The 14,597-nt window shown below is 41.2% G+C and overlaps 1 protein-coding gene across 2 annotated transcripts; it reads right to left on the bottom strand.

Moving 5' to 3' along the window:
- Window positions 1–303: 303 nt before the first annotated feature.
- On the bottom strand, window positions 304–13,960 carry SMKR1 (small lysine rich protein 1). Of its 2 annotated transcripts, none has more exons than XM_069087203.1 (3): window positions 13,856–13,960; window positions 13,252–13,306; window positions 304–1,722 (listed from the first exon to the last, which is right to left on the bottom strand). In XM_069087203.1, exons 2-3 carry the CDS (start codon window positions 13,252–13,254, stop codon window positions 1,525–1,527), a joined length of 201 nt encoding a protein of 66 aa, XP_068943304.1. In that variant the 5' UTR covers window positions 13,255–13,306; window positions 13,856–13,960; the 3' UTR covers window positions 304–1,524. The 2 variants fall into 2 exon arrangements, with proteins under 2 accessions (XP_068943304.1, XP_068943305.1); XM_069087204.1 differs by lacking the exon at window positions 13,856–13,960 and adding an exon at window positions 13,709–13,845.
- Between the last annotated feature and the right edge of the window lie 637 nt (window positions 13,961–14,597).

Below are 14,597 nucleotides of genomic sequence, written 5' to 3'. Positions count from 1 at the left end.
TGTAAGGTTTTCCTTGATTCCCAGCTGTTGGCTCTTTCACTCTCTTAAAATGACTGTAGTTTGTACTGACACTTATTGAATGTCAGGTGAATGCAAAGTCCTTGAGGGCAGGCACTGTTTGATGTTTGCATTTTTATCCCCTACATCTCCCACATAGTAGGCAAGTGGTGATTGCTCAATTGTGTCTGTAGTTTCCTCACTGCCCAGCTATAGACAATACTTTAGAATTTTTACAGAATGAATGAGGAGGCAGAAGTAGGGAGAGATAGAGTTGGGAAGAGGAAAAAGGAATGAGTAGGATCGGTCAGTCAATAACTTTTATTGGGTATCTACTACGTGCTAGGCACTGTACTAAACACTGTGAATACAATGAAAGGCAAAAGACAGTCCCTGCCCGTGGCAAGCTTACAGTCTAAAGGAAGAGACAACAAGCAAACTAATGGGTACAAACAGGATAATGGAGGTCATCTAGTCCCAATGGTGTCACACTCAGATAGAAACCGATCCCTGAGTCTAATAGTGATTTTAAAAAATCACAAATTAACATTATCTATGTTTTATAGCACCTTTTTATTTTTTATGTAAGCATTTCCCAATTACATTTTAACCTAGTCTGGGTCCCATTGGTTGAGTGTGACACCTCTGATCTAGTCCGACCTCCACATTATACAAATGAGGAAACCGAGGCCCACAGGCGTGAAACGACTAGTACAAAATCCCCTAGGTGGTAAGCGGCCGTCGGGATTCAAAGCCAGCTCTTCTGAAACCAAACACCGAGCTCTTCCCCTGTCCCAATGCTGGCTCTTTTCTTTATTCACTCAAATGATTGACAAGGGCCTTGCAGATCTTTTATCCTTTCATATGCTCTGACTAGCAGAAAGCACGTTTTGCTGATGTTATTAAAGCCTCAGAGGAGTCTCTGCAGGCAGTCATGGTTATTTCAAACCAGGAAAACAGTAAGGGGGAGGGGAGGGACACATTATACAGACAAAATCGTTTTCTTGATTATTTTCCCCTCAAAATGGTGGTGGCGGGCAGGAAGAGATGGGTATCAATGGCACAACATGCCCCATCTTCCTGTGGACAATTAGCTGCCCCTCTCTCATCAGGGCTGGGGGGGGGGCAACATTTACTGGTATCAGTAGAAAATAAGGGCAAGAGAGAACTAAATTCACCAAGTAAAGTTTAATTCTGACACGTAACAAAGGATGATTAGAACCAAATAGTATTCTGAAATCCACCACCCAGTTTGAGAACTACTCAGACACATTTTTGCCTAAGTTCCTAAAAAAAATTTTTTTTAATGTTTCACTTGGGCACACGTGTTAAGTGATAATTCAATTCCTTTATCCTTAACTCCAAGAGCTCCAGTCATTCTCCAGTACTAGGTGTTTTCAGTAAAGTCTAATCTGCTTCTGTGCCTGTTTTGGTTGGATCCCTTCTCTGCACACTTTGGTTTATAGTTAACAATTCATGGTTATGAAGATATGCTCTGTAGGCATCTAGCTATCCATCCCTCCACTGTTACACCTTCTTCCCTTTCTTTTTCTTGCCAGCACCAGGCCAGCGGAAGCCACGTAACTGTAGGCAGTCAGCGACATTGTGGGCGATGTAATACAGGTTCAGCATGGCGGCTGGATGAAGGATGTCCACTTCAGGCTTTTTTGATTTCTTCCCACCCCGGCCCTTCCCCCGGCCTTTTCCCTTTTTGCCTTTACCTGGCTTTTAAAGAAAAGAATGAACATAGTGTGAATAGTTATATTCTGGATGATAGCATTTGCATCACAGTCAATATTTATATTGAAATTGGTGGAGACAGGATGTTTTATTGAGGAAGAAACTAGTGGCATGGATGGGGGGGGGCGGTAAGGAAGGGTGAATTAATGAATTAACAAAGAAAAGGGGCCCAAAACAGAATAAAACAAGTCAACAATCTATTTCTACCTTTAGCTCTGTCCATCTATTATTTGTTATAGCAAAGAAGGCACTGGGTTTGGAGTCTAACTTTGATTTGAATTCCAGCTGGCTAAATTACTTTACAACTCTATGACCTTGAGCAAATCACTGAACTTTTCTGAACTCAGTTTCCTTTTTTTAAAAAATTAAATGAAGAAAGTGACAATAAGGGTTTATTATATGTCAGGCACTGTGCTAAGTTCTAGAGATACAAAAATACATACCGTGTTTCCCCGATAATAAGACACTGTCTTATTAATTTTTTTGGACAGAAAAACACCAGAGGGCTTATTTTCAGGGGAGGGCTTATTTTAATGAACATTGACAGCAATTTTAATAAACAGGTAAATGTGAACAAAAAAATGTACCTTTATTCAATAAGCAAATCACTGGGGAAGAACAGGATGACGCGCTCACTGCTGCAGCTCTGATTGGATGCAACTCGGAGCGCGGCGTGCATTTCACGGGGGGGGGACGGTGCATACAGAGGGTACTGTAATGTAGCGTGTAGCGCAGGGGATCACCTTCACTACAGTAGCAATCTCAATAGGGCTTATTTTCGGGGGAGGGCTTATTTTAGAGGAATCTTACACAGTAAGGGGAGGGCTTATTTTTGGGATAGGTCTTATTATTGGGGAAACACGGTAAAAGCCAAGTCTGGCCTCGAGAAGCTCATGTTCTAATGAGGGGAGACAATTAAACAACTATCCACCTATACAATAGGAAAGCAATGGCACTCCTGGTTGGGGGGGAGCCCACAAGGCTTCTGGGAGAAGGTGGGGCTTTTAGCTGAGTCTTTAGGTAACAGAGGTGGTGATGAGGAGAGAAAGACTGACTTAGGGAACTGAGGAGGAGGTAGAGAGAGCATTCCAGATATGGGAAAGCCAGCAAAAAGGCATACTGTGTTTCCCCGATAATAAGACACTGTCTTATTATTTTTTTTGGAAAGAAAAACACCAGAGGGCTTATTTTCAGGGGAGGGCTTATGTTGTCCTGCCTTAGCTCTCCTCCACGGCACTTCTCTCAATGGCGCCAGCAAGCAAATCACTGGGGAAGAACAGGATGACGCGCTCACTGCTGCAGCTCTGATTGGATGCAGCTCAGAGCGCGGTGTGCATTTCACTGGCGGTGGGGGGGCACGGTGCATACAGAGAGTACCGTAATGTAGTGTGTAGCGCAGGGGATCACCTTCACTACAGTAGCAATCTCAATAGGGCTTATTTTCGGGGGGAGGGCTTATTTTAGAGGAATCTTACACAGTAAGGGGAGGGCTTATTTTCGGGATAGGTCTTATTATTGGGGAAACACGGTAGGTGGAAGATGGAGTTGAGTTCAAAGGTCAGCGATGAGGCCATTGTGTAGCTGAACGGTAGCCTAAAGGGAGAGGAATGAAGTGTGAGAAGATTGGAAAGGTAGGAAGAGGCCAGGTTGTGAAGGGCTTCTTACAAGGTAAACAGAAGGTTTGATATTTGACCCTGGAGGTAATAGGGAGCCATTGGAGTTTATTCAATGGGGAGGGTAACACAGTCAGACCTGAACTTTAGAAAATTACTTTTAGCAGCTGAATTTGAATTTTGTAAAAAAAAAAAAAAAGAATTTAACAAACAACAAATAACATAAGTATTTCCACTGTAAAATAGGAGAGGATGAGACGCAAAATTATGAAGCTCTGTAGAGTTTGCTTTTCTTTTTAAGTATGTAATAAATTCAACATTTAACATTTAATACTGACCTGCTTGTCTGGAATTCCTTCTGGCCATTCTTTTGCTCTCTTCTTTCTTTTTTTTTTAGTATCCCTATTGCTATCCCTCCTCTTATTCCCACTCTCCCTCCAAAATTGAAAGAAAAAACTCAATTAAAACCCTTTTAACAAATATGCATAGTTAAAAAAACAAATTCCCAGGTTGTGTGCCTCAGTCGCATCATTTGAAAAATTTGCTAATTGGAAAGATGATTTTAAAGATCTTTTCTAGCTCTAAATCACAGTGTCTGGAACATAACAGGTACTTAAATACTTACTGGGGCAGCTGGGTGATGCAGTGAATAGAGCACCTCCCCTGAAGTCAGGAGGACCTGAGTTCAGATGTGACTTCAGACATTTGACACACTTAGTAGCTGTGAGACCTTGGGCAAGTCACTTAACCCCAATTGCTTTGCCTTCCCCCTCCAAAAAAAAGTAAAAGAAAATACTTATTTACTGACTAATAACTCTAAATCATATATATGTATATATGTGTGTGTGTGTAGGCATTTTGTGTTGTTTTCCAGTCATGTACAACCCTTTGTGACCCCATTCAGGGTTTTCTTGGCAAAGGTTTTGGAATGGCTTGCCTTTTCCTTCTCCAGTTCATTGTACGGATGAAGTAAGTGAGGCAATAGGGTTGAGTGACTTGCCCAGGGTCACACAGCTAGTATCTGAGGCCAGATTTGAGCTCATGAAATGAGTCTTCCTGATTCCAGGCCCCGGGCTCTATCCACTGCCATCACCTAGCTGTCTGTACATAGGCATTCAAGAATATAATTCTGGCAACACCTATGCTATCTTCCATCCAAACTCTTATTTTCCAAATTGCTCCCTCCAGGACATTGGTGGTCCTGCAAAGGTTCCTGGTGAACCTGACCATCCTCCCATGCTCTTTCCCTAGCTTTGTGAAGTTCTCCTTTCCCAGATCTACATCTCTCATGGAATATCATGTCAGTCACTTAACAGCAGGTGAGCAAGAAGATAGAGAAGATTTTTTTTTAAGTTAAAAAAAAAGCAATCTTAAAGCATAACAAAATTTGCACTTACTTAGTTTTAGCCTAGAATTTTAAATGCATCATTCAAATCGATACATAGATAAATAAGTTACTTTTTTTCTTTGCTTTTTTGGAGGGGAGAAGGCAGGGCAGTTGGGGTTAAGTGACTTGCCCAAGGTCACACAGCTAGTAAGTGTTAAGTGTCTGAGGCTGTATTTGAACTCAGGTCCTCCTGACTCCAAAGCCGGTGTTCTATTCACTGCACCACCTAGCTGCACCTAAATGAGTTACTATTATAGTTAGAGGGAGGCAAATTCACATATTAAAGGATTAAATGAATCGGTTAGCATTTACTGAGCACTTATGTGCCTGGAACTTTCTGGGCACTGGAGTTATAAAAACAAAAGCAACATAGTCTGTTCCTCCAAGGAGCCAAAGTCCCTTTGAGAACCACACAAAGCAAAATTGGGCACAATTTACGAACCTACACAAGCACTGGGTATTCAGAATGATGTTTGCTTTCAGCCATCTCCTAGAAAGAAAGTTTAAAAAAATGTCACACAAAGAGATCTCCCCTTCACCTGCTCTTCTGGAATCATGAACCAGGATCCAAACAATTCTGGCACTGTCTCTGGACGGGATGTGTCAACCTACTGCTCTTTAGCTCCTTTAACTTCCCTGACCGAGTGTCCCTTCCTGGCCACCATTTCTCTTTGTGCATTATGGAGATGGAGATGACTTTTTCATGTAAGTTCTTTTGTGGGAGTGGAATGGTTCTATTCTGAAAAACATAACCAATTCTTTTAAATAGGAGATAAAAAGGAAGGTAAAAGGAATATACCAGTGTAGAAATGAGGAAAAAGGAGGTAGAACTTACTATTTCTCATAATTGGGGTATGTGAAGAAGAATTTACAAACATGGAGAGCAGGCATCAGATGAATCTTATTTGTCTGACCTAGACACAGGAGAGTTGAACACATGCTCAGCATGTGTGTGCATGCACACACATATAAACTGGTATAGAGATGCATCAGATTTAACTGAGAAACAAGTGAGGGTGGGGGAAAGAGACAAGAGGGAGAATAACTAGAAGAGAAATAGTTGCAAATAAAACAAAATTTCTTTTAAAAAAAGTCATTGTGAAACATGACAAAATTCCACAACAAAGTAAAATAGGGACAAGGAATTCAAATTCAGCATTTTTGATTTACCAAACAGAATAGTGCAGGGTACCCTTGGGGGAAATATCTTCCAGAAACCAATTACTCAATCCTGTCAAATGTGAACAAAATCCAATTTCTTAATTAAACAAAAAGACATTTCCACTCTTAAACCATAAACAAGATATATTTAGATTATCTTAGTTTCAGGTAATTAAAATCCTTACTCAATCACTGAAATTGATTAGTTCTTTTATTCAAGACCGATTTGGTATCTATCTCTATCATATTATTATTTAATATATATACTATACACACACACACATATAAACACAATTGAGGTCTTAGCACCATTTCTATGTGGGTTTGACCATGTCACTTTCCTGCTCAAAAAACTTCAGTGGCTCACTCTTGCCACTAGAATAAAATACAAACTTTTCTGTTTGGTTTTTAAAGCCCTTCAACGGCTCTCTTTCCAGGTTTCCAGCACATTCTTTTCTTTCAAAAACTCCACATTCCAGTCAAATTGGTCCACTTACTCCTTAGAGATGACATTCAATCTCTGAACTCCATGCTTTGCATAGGCTTGACTAAAATGTAGTGAAATCACTTCATAGACTACCCAGCTTCCTTCAGCACTCAGCTCAAGTGCCACCCCCATCCTAATCCTCTCAATTGCTAGTGTCCTCCCTCAAGAAATAGCTTTGTGCATATTTAGTATTTAATTTCCTAAATACTTGTTTTTCAGTCATTCAGTTCTATTCGACTCTTTGTGACCCCATAGATCACATAGTACCAATACTGACCATGAGTTTTTTTGGCAAAGATCCAAGAATGGTTTTCTATTTTCTTTTCCAGTACATTAAGGCAAATGGAGGGTAAGTGGCTTGCCCAGGATCACACAACTTGTAAGTGTCTGAGGCTAGATTTGAACTCAGGTCTTCCTGACTGCAGGCCCAGCCCTCTATCCATGGAGCCACCCAGTTGCCTCTATTTCTGTGTAATTTCTTCTCAATAAGCATGCAAATTAACCTAGCTGAAGCAGCAGAGAACCCAAAGGGAGAGCGAAGAAGCAGCATGGGTCAGGCAAGTCAAACCACCACTGCCACCATCTTCTCCCTGACAGTCCCAATGGAGAAAGCCTCAGACTCTGAACCCAAGAGCCTCAGGAGTACTGGTGATTTCTGCCCCATGCCCAAAGCCATCATTCTATGGTGCTAAAGTTTGGCAACTGTTCTAACACATGCTACAGCCACAGCTATTAAGACCCAGAAAATGAAGTTTTTGCCACAAAAGTCCTTGGCACTGTGAAATGGCTCAACATCAAAACTCATATGATTTCTTCAATGGAAATCACATAAAAGAGGCATTACCATCTGTTTTGATGTTACACTCTAAGGACCATGGAATCTTTCCATCTGACTTACAGCTGAAACCTTCCATGTGTTGTCTCCCCCATTAGAATGGCATCTCTTGGAGAGGAGCAACTGGCTTATTTTCTACACGTACCTTAAAACTTAGCATAGCACTTAGTACATAGTAAGCTTTAAATAAGTATAGGTGGGTGGCAAAGTGGCTAGAGCACTGAGATTGGAATCAGGAAAATTCATGCTCTTGAGTTCAAATCTGGCCTCTGACACTTATTCTGGGTAAGTCCCTTAACCCTGTTTGCCTCAGTTTCCTCATCTGTAAAATGAGTTGAAGAAGAAAATGGCAAACCACTCCAGTATCTTTGCCAAGAAAACAAAATGGAGTCATGAAGAACTGGACACAACTAAAACGACTGAACAACAGTACTCATATATAACCTAGTTATTTTCATGTTCATCTTCTTTAAAACAAGACCTCCTTGAGAATAAGAACTCTGTCTTTCTAAATTAAGTACAATGCTTAGTACATAAAACATCATTAATAAAAGCTTGTTGACTGTCTTATTCAAGCTTCTTGAGATCAGGGACTATATTGTTCTTAAAAGTCTTTGCATCCCCATTGCCTGACACATAATAAACATTTTAATAAATACTTGTTGAACTAAATGCTTGTGACTATATAAAAATAGCAAACATTATATAGCATTTAAGGTTTACAAAATGCTTTGTCTCTATCTCATTTGATATTAATAGGATCACTTGTGAGATATATTTACATAAAATAAGTAGGCTTCATACTAGCAAAGATCTTGAAATTAATGGTGTACCATTTAATTGGGAAATGGCCAGAGAAATTCTGGTATGTAAATGTCAATGAACACTATTGCACTGTAAGAAATGACAAAAGGGTTGAGTTAAGTGAAACCTGGGAAGACTTGTATGAACTGATGAAGAGTAAAGAGAGCAGAAACAGGAGAACCATGTATATAAAAATAACTGGTAAGACAAGCAACTTTGATAGACATAAGAACTTTGATCAATGTAATAACAAACCATAATTTCAGAGCACTGATGATGAAAACATACAATCCGTGTCCTGACAGAGAGGTGATGTTGCACTCAAGATGCAGAATGACACACACCTTTTTGGACGTGACAATGTGGGATTTTGCTTTGCTTGACTATGCATATCTGTTACAAAGTTTTTTTTTTCTTTTAAAAAAATTAGAGTGCTGGGGTGGCTAGGTGGTGCAGTGAATAGAGCACTGGTCCTGGAGTCAGGAGGACCTGAGTTCAAATCTGGCCTCAGACACTTAACACAAAAACTAGCCGTGTGGCCTTGGGCAAGTCACTTAACCCCCAATTGCCCTCCAAAAGGCAAAAAAAAAAATTAAGAGTGTTTCACATGATTGCACATGTATAACCTATATCAGATAGCTTAATGTCTCAGGGAGGGAGAAGGGAAATGAGGAAGGGATAGAATTTGGACCTCAAAACTTTTTTTTATGTTAAAAATTGTTTTTACACGATTGGGGAAAAATAAAATGTTTTTAAAATCAGAGGTATGAATGAGAGAGAGGAAATAAATACTTGTAAATTTTTTTGAAGTAAGATAAGTTACACAAAAGTGGTTGATTCATTGTACTTGTTTTAGACCTACACTAAACTAAAAAAAAAAAAAGGCAGTGTTTTCAATCGCATAAAATGAAGTTGGAAACAATAGTTTTTGTTATAAAGTAAAAATGTTATTATAGTACAGCATTTTTAAAAGAGAGTTATACTATTAGCCTGTAATGGGAATGTAAATTTGTAAGATCTTCCCTGCCCCTAGGCTAAAGTGCACCTGGAGCCTGGGGTGGGAGGCTTGTTTTTCAGTAGATACTTCTTGATTGGCCAGTGAGTCAATAAGGTTGTTACATTCTCTGAGCCAGGAGAAGGCTATATAGGCCCTTATGTGTAGCTTTGTTTTGGGGCTCACTTTGAGAAGTGTTCTGTCATTTGATCTGGATTCTGGGAAGCCGTTGTCCAGAGCCCCCCAGCTTTGAAAAACCCAGATGTTGATCTGGTATGGATGTAATGGTTGGACAGTTTGGAAAGCTGTCTACTTGATCTGTTTCTGTTTTGATAATTCTGCCTGTATACTTTGAAGTTCAGGGTGCTGACATTTTTCCCCTGAATGAGGTAAACAATATATGTTTGATTAAAGTAAGCTTGTTAACCCACATTGAGTTGCTTTCCTTTATCAAAGCAGATCCAAGAACCTGTGGTGGCAGCAAACCCTGAGGACGCTTGGGGTGCTTGCTGCTACATAGCCATAACACATAGCTAAAAACAAGGATAAAAATGTTTGCTGAATAGCTCAATTATGCTTCCTCACAATACAAACTAAGGGCTGCCATCCTTTGTGGAAAAAAAATATTGAAGAAATTTTCAAGAAATGAGAGACCACATGAGGATGCTGACTTTATACAATCCTTCTGGGGGAAACTAGAACATAAGGAGGGTAACAGGAAAACACAGTGGTGCACAAATAGTTACTACACTGGTCCATCTAATTTTGAAAATTCTGGCTATTTTTCCAACTTTCCACTTTTCAGTCTTCACACACGGCATTAAGTGTTCAAAGTCTGAAACTGTACTTTTTTTCTTTAAAAACTCTTTTGTAAAGTGCTCTGAAGGAGAGAAACAGGTGGCTGATATAAGAGCACACGACCATCTCAGCCAAGATTAATTCAAAAACAGAAGCCCATCCAGGACACTGGTTTTAAGGTTCTGCACAATGTTCCTGTCTTTTACAAACACTGATGCTTTTTCTTGAAAACATCTTTAAGACAGTTACTCAAAGGAGAAAGATGATTCAAAAGTCTGGGCCCCATCCACTTCCTGTGTTACTACAAGGGAACTCTGGGGCCCTTTGTCTCCCATGAACAAAATGCAGATTGAATACAGGATGAGGATTCTGAAAGCAAAGTGACATTCTGAACTGTTATTGACTGACTTGCTCAGGACGCATGGGTATAAATCACTCTCATTTTGTTTTCTCACAATCAAAAATGGAAATTATTATAACTTATAATTCTTATTCATTATTTTTTAATTATATTCATCACATAAAGGGAGCACAAGGATGAATGATGGCCAACCACACTTGAGATCCCTGCATTAAAAGCTCTATGAAGTGTATTGAACCTAATCCAGGAGCAGCTAGGTGGTGGCAGTGGACAGAGCACCAGCTCAGGAGTCAGAAAGACCTAAATTCAAATCCAACCTCAGTCCCTAGCTGTATGACTCTGGGCAAGTCACTTAACCCTCTTTGCTTAAAAAAAAACCTAATCCATTATTTCCCCAGAAAAAGGTTGTTTGCAGCAGCTACAAATATTCACTGAGCAGCTATAGGGCACTGAGTTCAGCTAATGATGATGTATGATGCTAGAGATATCAACCATGCCTTGAAGAAAGACAGGATCATGTCTGAGTGTGTGTGTGTGTGTGTGTGTGTGTGTGTGTGTGTGTATGTACCAGCTGAAGGGGAAAACCAATGGCCTATAACTAGTCTCCATAGCTGCCACCAATGCAAATTTCCCACACTGTTCTTAAAGCACCTAGCATTAACTTCTCCCAGGAAGTTGGATAGATAATCTCCAAGCTCTCTTCTAGACCCTGTCTGAATCCTACGATCTTATTACAGTTCTGTAGTCAGCCCTAAGTGCTGCAGAACTGGGAGAATCATTATTTGCATGCAATTGTACCCTCTCCATCCCATATTTACTTTCTCACTTAGTTGGTTGAGTTTGTAAATACGGATCCATCATGTTCAATGAACTCACCACTTTTGCTAGAGTGCTCAAGACAGATAGTGAGTGTATGGGAAAAACAACTTGGAATTATTCAAGAAACATGGGTGAAGTTATTGATGCCATTTGGCCCAGTGATCCCAATTATTGGGTTTCTATTTGAGGAGGGAAGGGTGGTAAATGCCAACAAGGAAGTATCTATTTGCACAAAAAGATGCATAGCTAAATCATTTGTAATTGCAAAAAGATGAAAACAAAAGTGCATGTCCAGTGGTTGGGATATAGCTGAACGAATCACAGCATATGAATGTAGGGATGGGGATAGAGACTGGACCTGTGATTTATTTACATCAGAAACTCTCTGGGTAATGCCAGGATGGTATCTTGAGCAGAAAAGAAAAAATTCTTCTGCTTGATTTCCCTCTCAAATTTTTTTGTTCAAGCCAGATAAAGAAGAAAACTACTTACTTAAAAGCTGGTAGTCTTCACAGCTACTGCTAATGCAAATTTCCCATACTGTTCTTAAAGCATCATACAAAAATTAATAGCTGTGTGACCTTGAACAATTATTCACTTTACCTCTCAGGGCCTCAGATGTAAAATGAGGCAGTTGGATTAGATGATCTCCAAGGTCCCTTCCAGATCCAAATGACTGATCTGTGAAACTAATATAATCAGCCTGAATAGCTTGCATGACGCTGAGAATCAGTTTCCCTCCATTGTGACCTGCCTATTCCACATCTACTTTAGCTGGCTGACTTTGGGTGGTCTCGCTCTCAGCTAACATCCTTTAAGGGGCTCTCTACCTTTGAGGGGAAAGGAGCAGAAGGAGAGTCACAGATGCTGAATTGGAAGGGACCTCAAAGGTCTTCTAAACCCTAACAGCCTGGAGCTCTGTCTACAATATCCAGGACAGACAATTATATAGTTTCCTCTTAAAGACCTCTAGTGATAAGGGACTTAATACCTTACTGCAGCAGCCCATTGCACGGTTGGACAGATCTCATGATTAGAAAGTCTTAATGCTCAATGGTTATTTTCCTTTGTAACCTCTAGCCACTGGTCCTAGTTCTGTTCCCTAAGGTCATGCTCTATTTTGTCACCAAGTTTTATATTATTTCCCACTCTGATCTGTTGAATCATATACATTCAGGATGTCCAAAAAGTCTTAGTGCAGTTTAAAGCTTTGATAGCTTAAAATAAAAATAAAATAGAAAGCTTTAAGCTTTACTAGTTTTTTAAAAAAACAGCATCAAGACTTTTGGGACAGCCTGTATCTTGCCCAATGGTACTGAAAAATAAAAGATATGAAGACAAGGCTTGCTGTTTGAGAAACTAATTGCAGTTTCTCGAACAAGATATTCCATCTCCTGGCTTGTACAGGCTCTCTCCTATTCTAGAATGCTCTGCCCCTTCACCTCTGTTTTGTATTTTTTCTTTCTTCAAGATTCAGCTCAAATTCTACCTTCTGCAGGAGGGTTTTCTCAGAACCCCCTCCCTTCTGAGACAACCTTCCATTTGCTGTGGATATCTTTGTATGTTCTTAGTTATTTACATATTGTCTCCTCCCTTCCAATGTAAGCTCTGTGAGGGCAGGAACTGTTTTTGCTTTGCTTTGCATCCCCAGCACTCAGTACAGGAAGGGCTTAACAAATATTTGTTGATTTCTTGACTGACTGGGGCAATGCCCTGTCGCTGCCCTCATCTTTTGTGATCCTACAGTCAGTTCCTTGAAGATACTGAATGAATAAGACCTCTACTGACATCAGTTCTGGATGCACTTCAATTCTAATCTAATCTTGTCTAATTCCGAATGCAAACAAGCAAGCAAACAAAAACCAGAAGGAAAGAATGGCGACTATGGGGAACACGATTACAAAACTGGTCAATTTTAAGTGAAACTATTGCTCTAGATTCGGAATCACAATAAACCAGGTTTACAAGAGCCTCCGAATTTCTTAACTACGAGCATGAATGATACATAATAGAACGATAGTGTATATTTGTACAGCATTTCGTGATTGACCTAGTCCTCCGGGTACTACTATTTATTCCCATATCACAGAATGGGAAAATGAGACTCTGAGAGGAAAAGCAGCTTGCCTAGGGTCACACAGCTAAAAAAAAATGCCGAAGGTGGGAACTGTACCCAGACCTCTGGACTCCAAATCCAGGGCTCTATCCCATTTGGTACTCTGCCCATCTAAACTTTAATTAGTTAAGTTTATTACCATGACAAAGCCTTGCTTCCCGTTGAACTGGTGGTCACAGGGTCAGTTCACAATTCTGAAATACAGAGATCATACAATGTGGTTACAGACCAAGGTTTTGTACATTACTCCCTACCTGAATCCCACTTTCCTCATCACCTGGGGAGAGGAAGAAAGAACAAAACAAAACACTCAGTGGTTAGGAAGAAGAGCCACGCTTGCCAGCCATCATCTCTAAATCTAAGACCTGTAAGCTCCCCCCCCCCCCAAATAAAACACCCCTGAAGGACCGGGTGCCTTCCCATAGGCATCTAGGACTATCTTTCTTCCTTTCTGTTCTTGCTCGCACTTCTAAAGCCGGTTATCACCACCTTCTGGCAAACAAAAGAGCAGAAAGAAACGGAACTGAGTAGCTTCAATCCCGGGACAAAGGAGGATGGCGAAAAATGAACACAGCAGGTGAAAAGTGCAAAAATACCCCGACTCCCAACAGAGCCTTCGCCAGCCACCGCACGTCCAGCGCTGCAATTGAAACCACTCTGCTCCTGAGAAGTTAACAAGTGCATCTCTCCTGGCTAGCTCGTTCAGGAAGGACAAGGATCCTGGCAAGCGAGAGTCGACTCACCATCCTCCCGGCTTTACAATCCCTGCAGCCTCTGCCAAAGTCACGCGCGCGCACGCAAACAAACGTCCATTCTGCCTCCTTCCTCGTGGTGGGTGGAGCCTGCACACTGTTTATCCTGTTACTAGGGGCAAAGGGGGCGGATGGGGTGGGAGTGGGGGAGGGGGAAAGGGAGGCGGGCTGAAGAGGCAGGAGAGAAAGAGTTGGTGAGGAAGTCGGCCCTCCTTCCCTCCCTGAGTCCTTCTTGCCCACCCTCACTATTCTCTCAATCCACTCGATGATAGGTGGGTTCCAATGGAGAGCGCGGGATGTTCACCAGCTGTTTGTGGCAATGCCGAGGTGATAGCCCCCGGTCCCGAAGGTGCTCCTCACCTTTGCGTCACCTGTCAGCCCTTCCAGAACCCCCTTGTTCGAGTTCTCTCCCTCCCGCACGAAATTCTTTACCTGTGTCCCTGTGGTATTCCATACTCTACACGCAGCAGAACAGAAGCTCCTTGTGGGCAGGAACTACTTTACTGAATCATGCCGATACTTGCTTCTGAAAGCCCCTCAAACTGCCCCGAACCTTGCTTCTTTCTTTCCGTCACTCTCCTTGCCCACTTCTGAGGTATCGAGGCGGAACGGAGGATGCAGCTCTCTGGGCTCCGGATTTGGCAAGTCTCCTAACCTCAGCTTGCCTCAGTTTCCTCAACTGTTAAATGGAGATGATAAGAATAGCACCTACCTCCCAGGGATGGCTTGAGGA

The sequence above is a fragment of the Petaurus breviceps genome, unplaced genomic scaffold (genome assembly GCF_028583685.1).
Source record: "Petaurus breviceps papuanus isolate PSGF00001 unplaced genomic scaffold, PetGlider_PUasm1.0 181, whole genome shotgun sequence".
Classification (NCBI taxonomy): domain Eukaryota; kingdom Metazoa; phylum Chordata; class Mammalia; order Diprotodontia; family Petauridae; genus Petaurus; species Petaurus breviceps.
The sequence above is the reverse complement of the archived record's forward strand: the minus strand, read 5'-3'. Positions and strand labels throughout refer to the sequence as shown.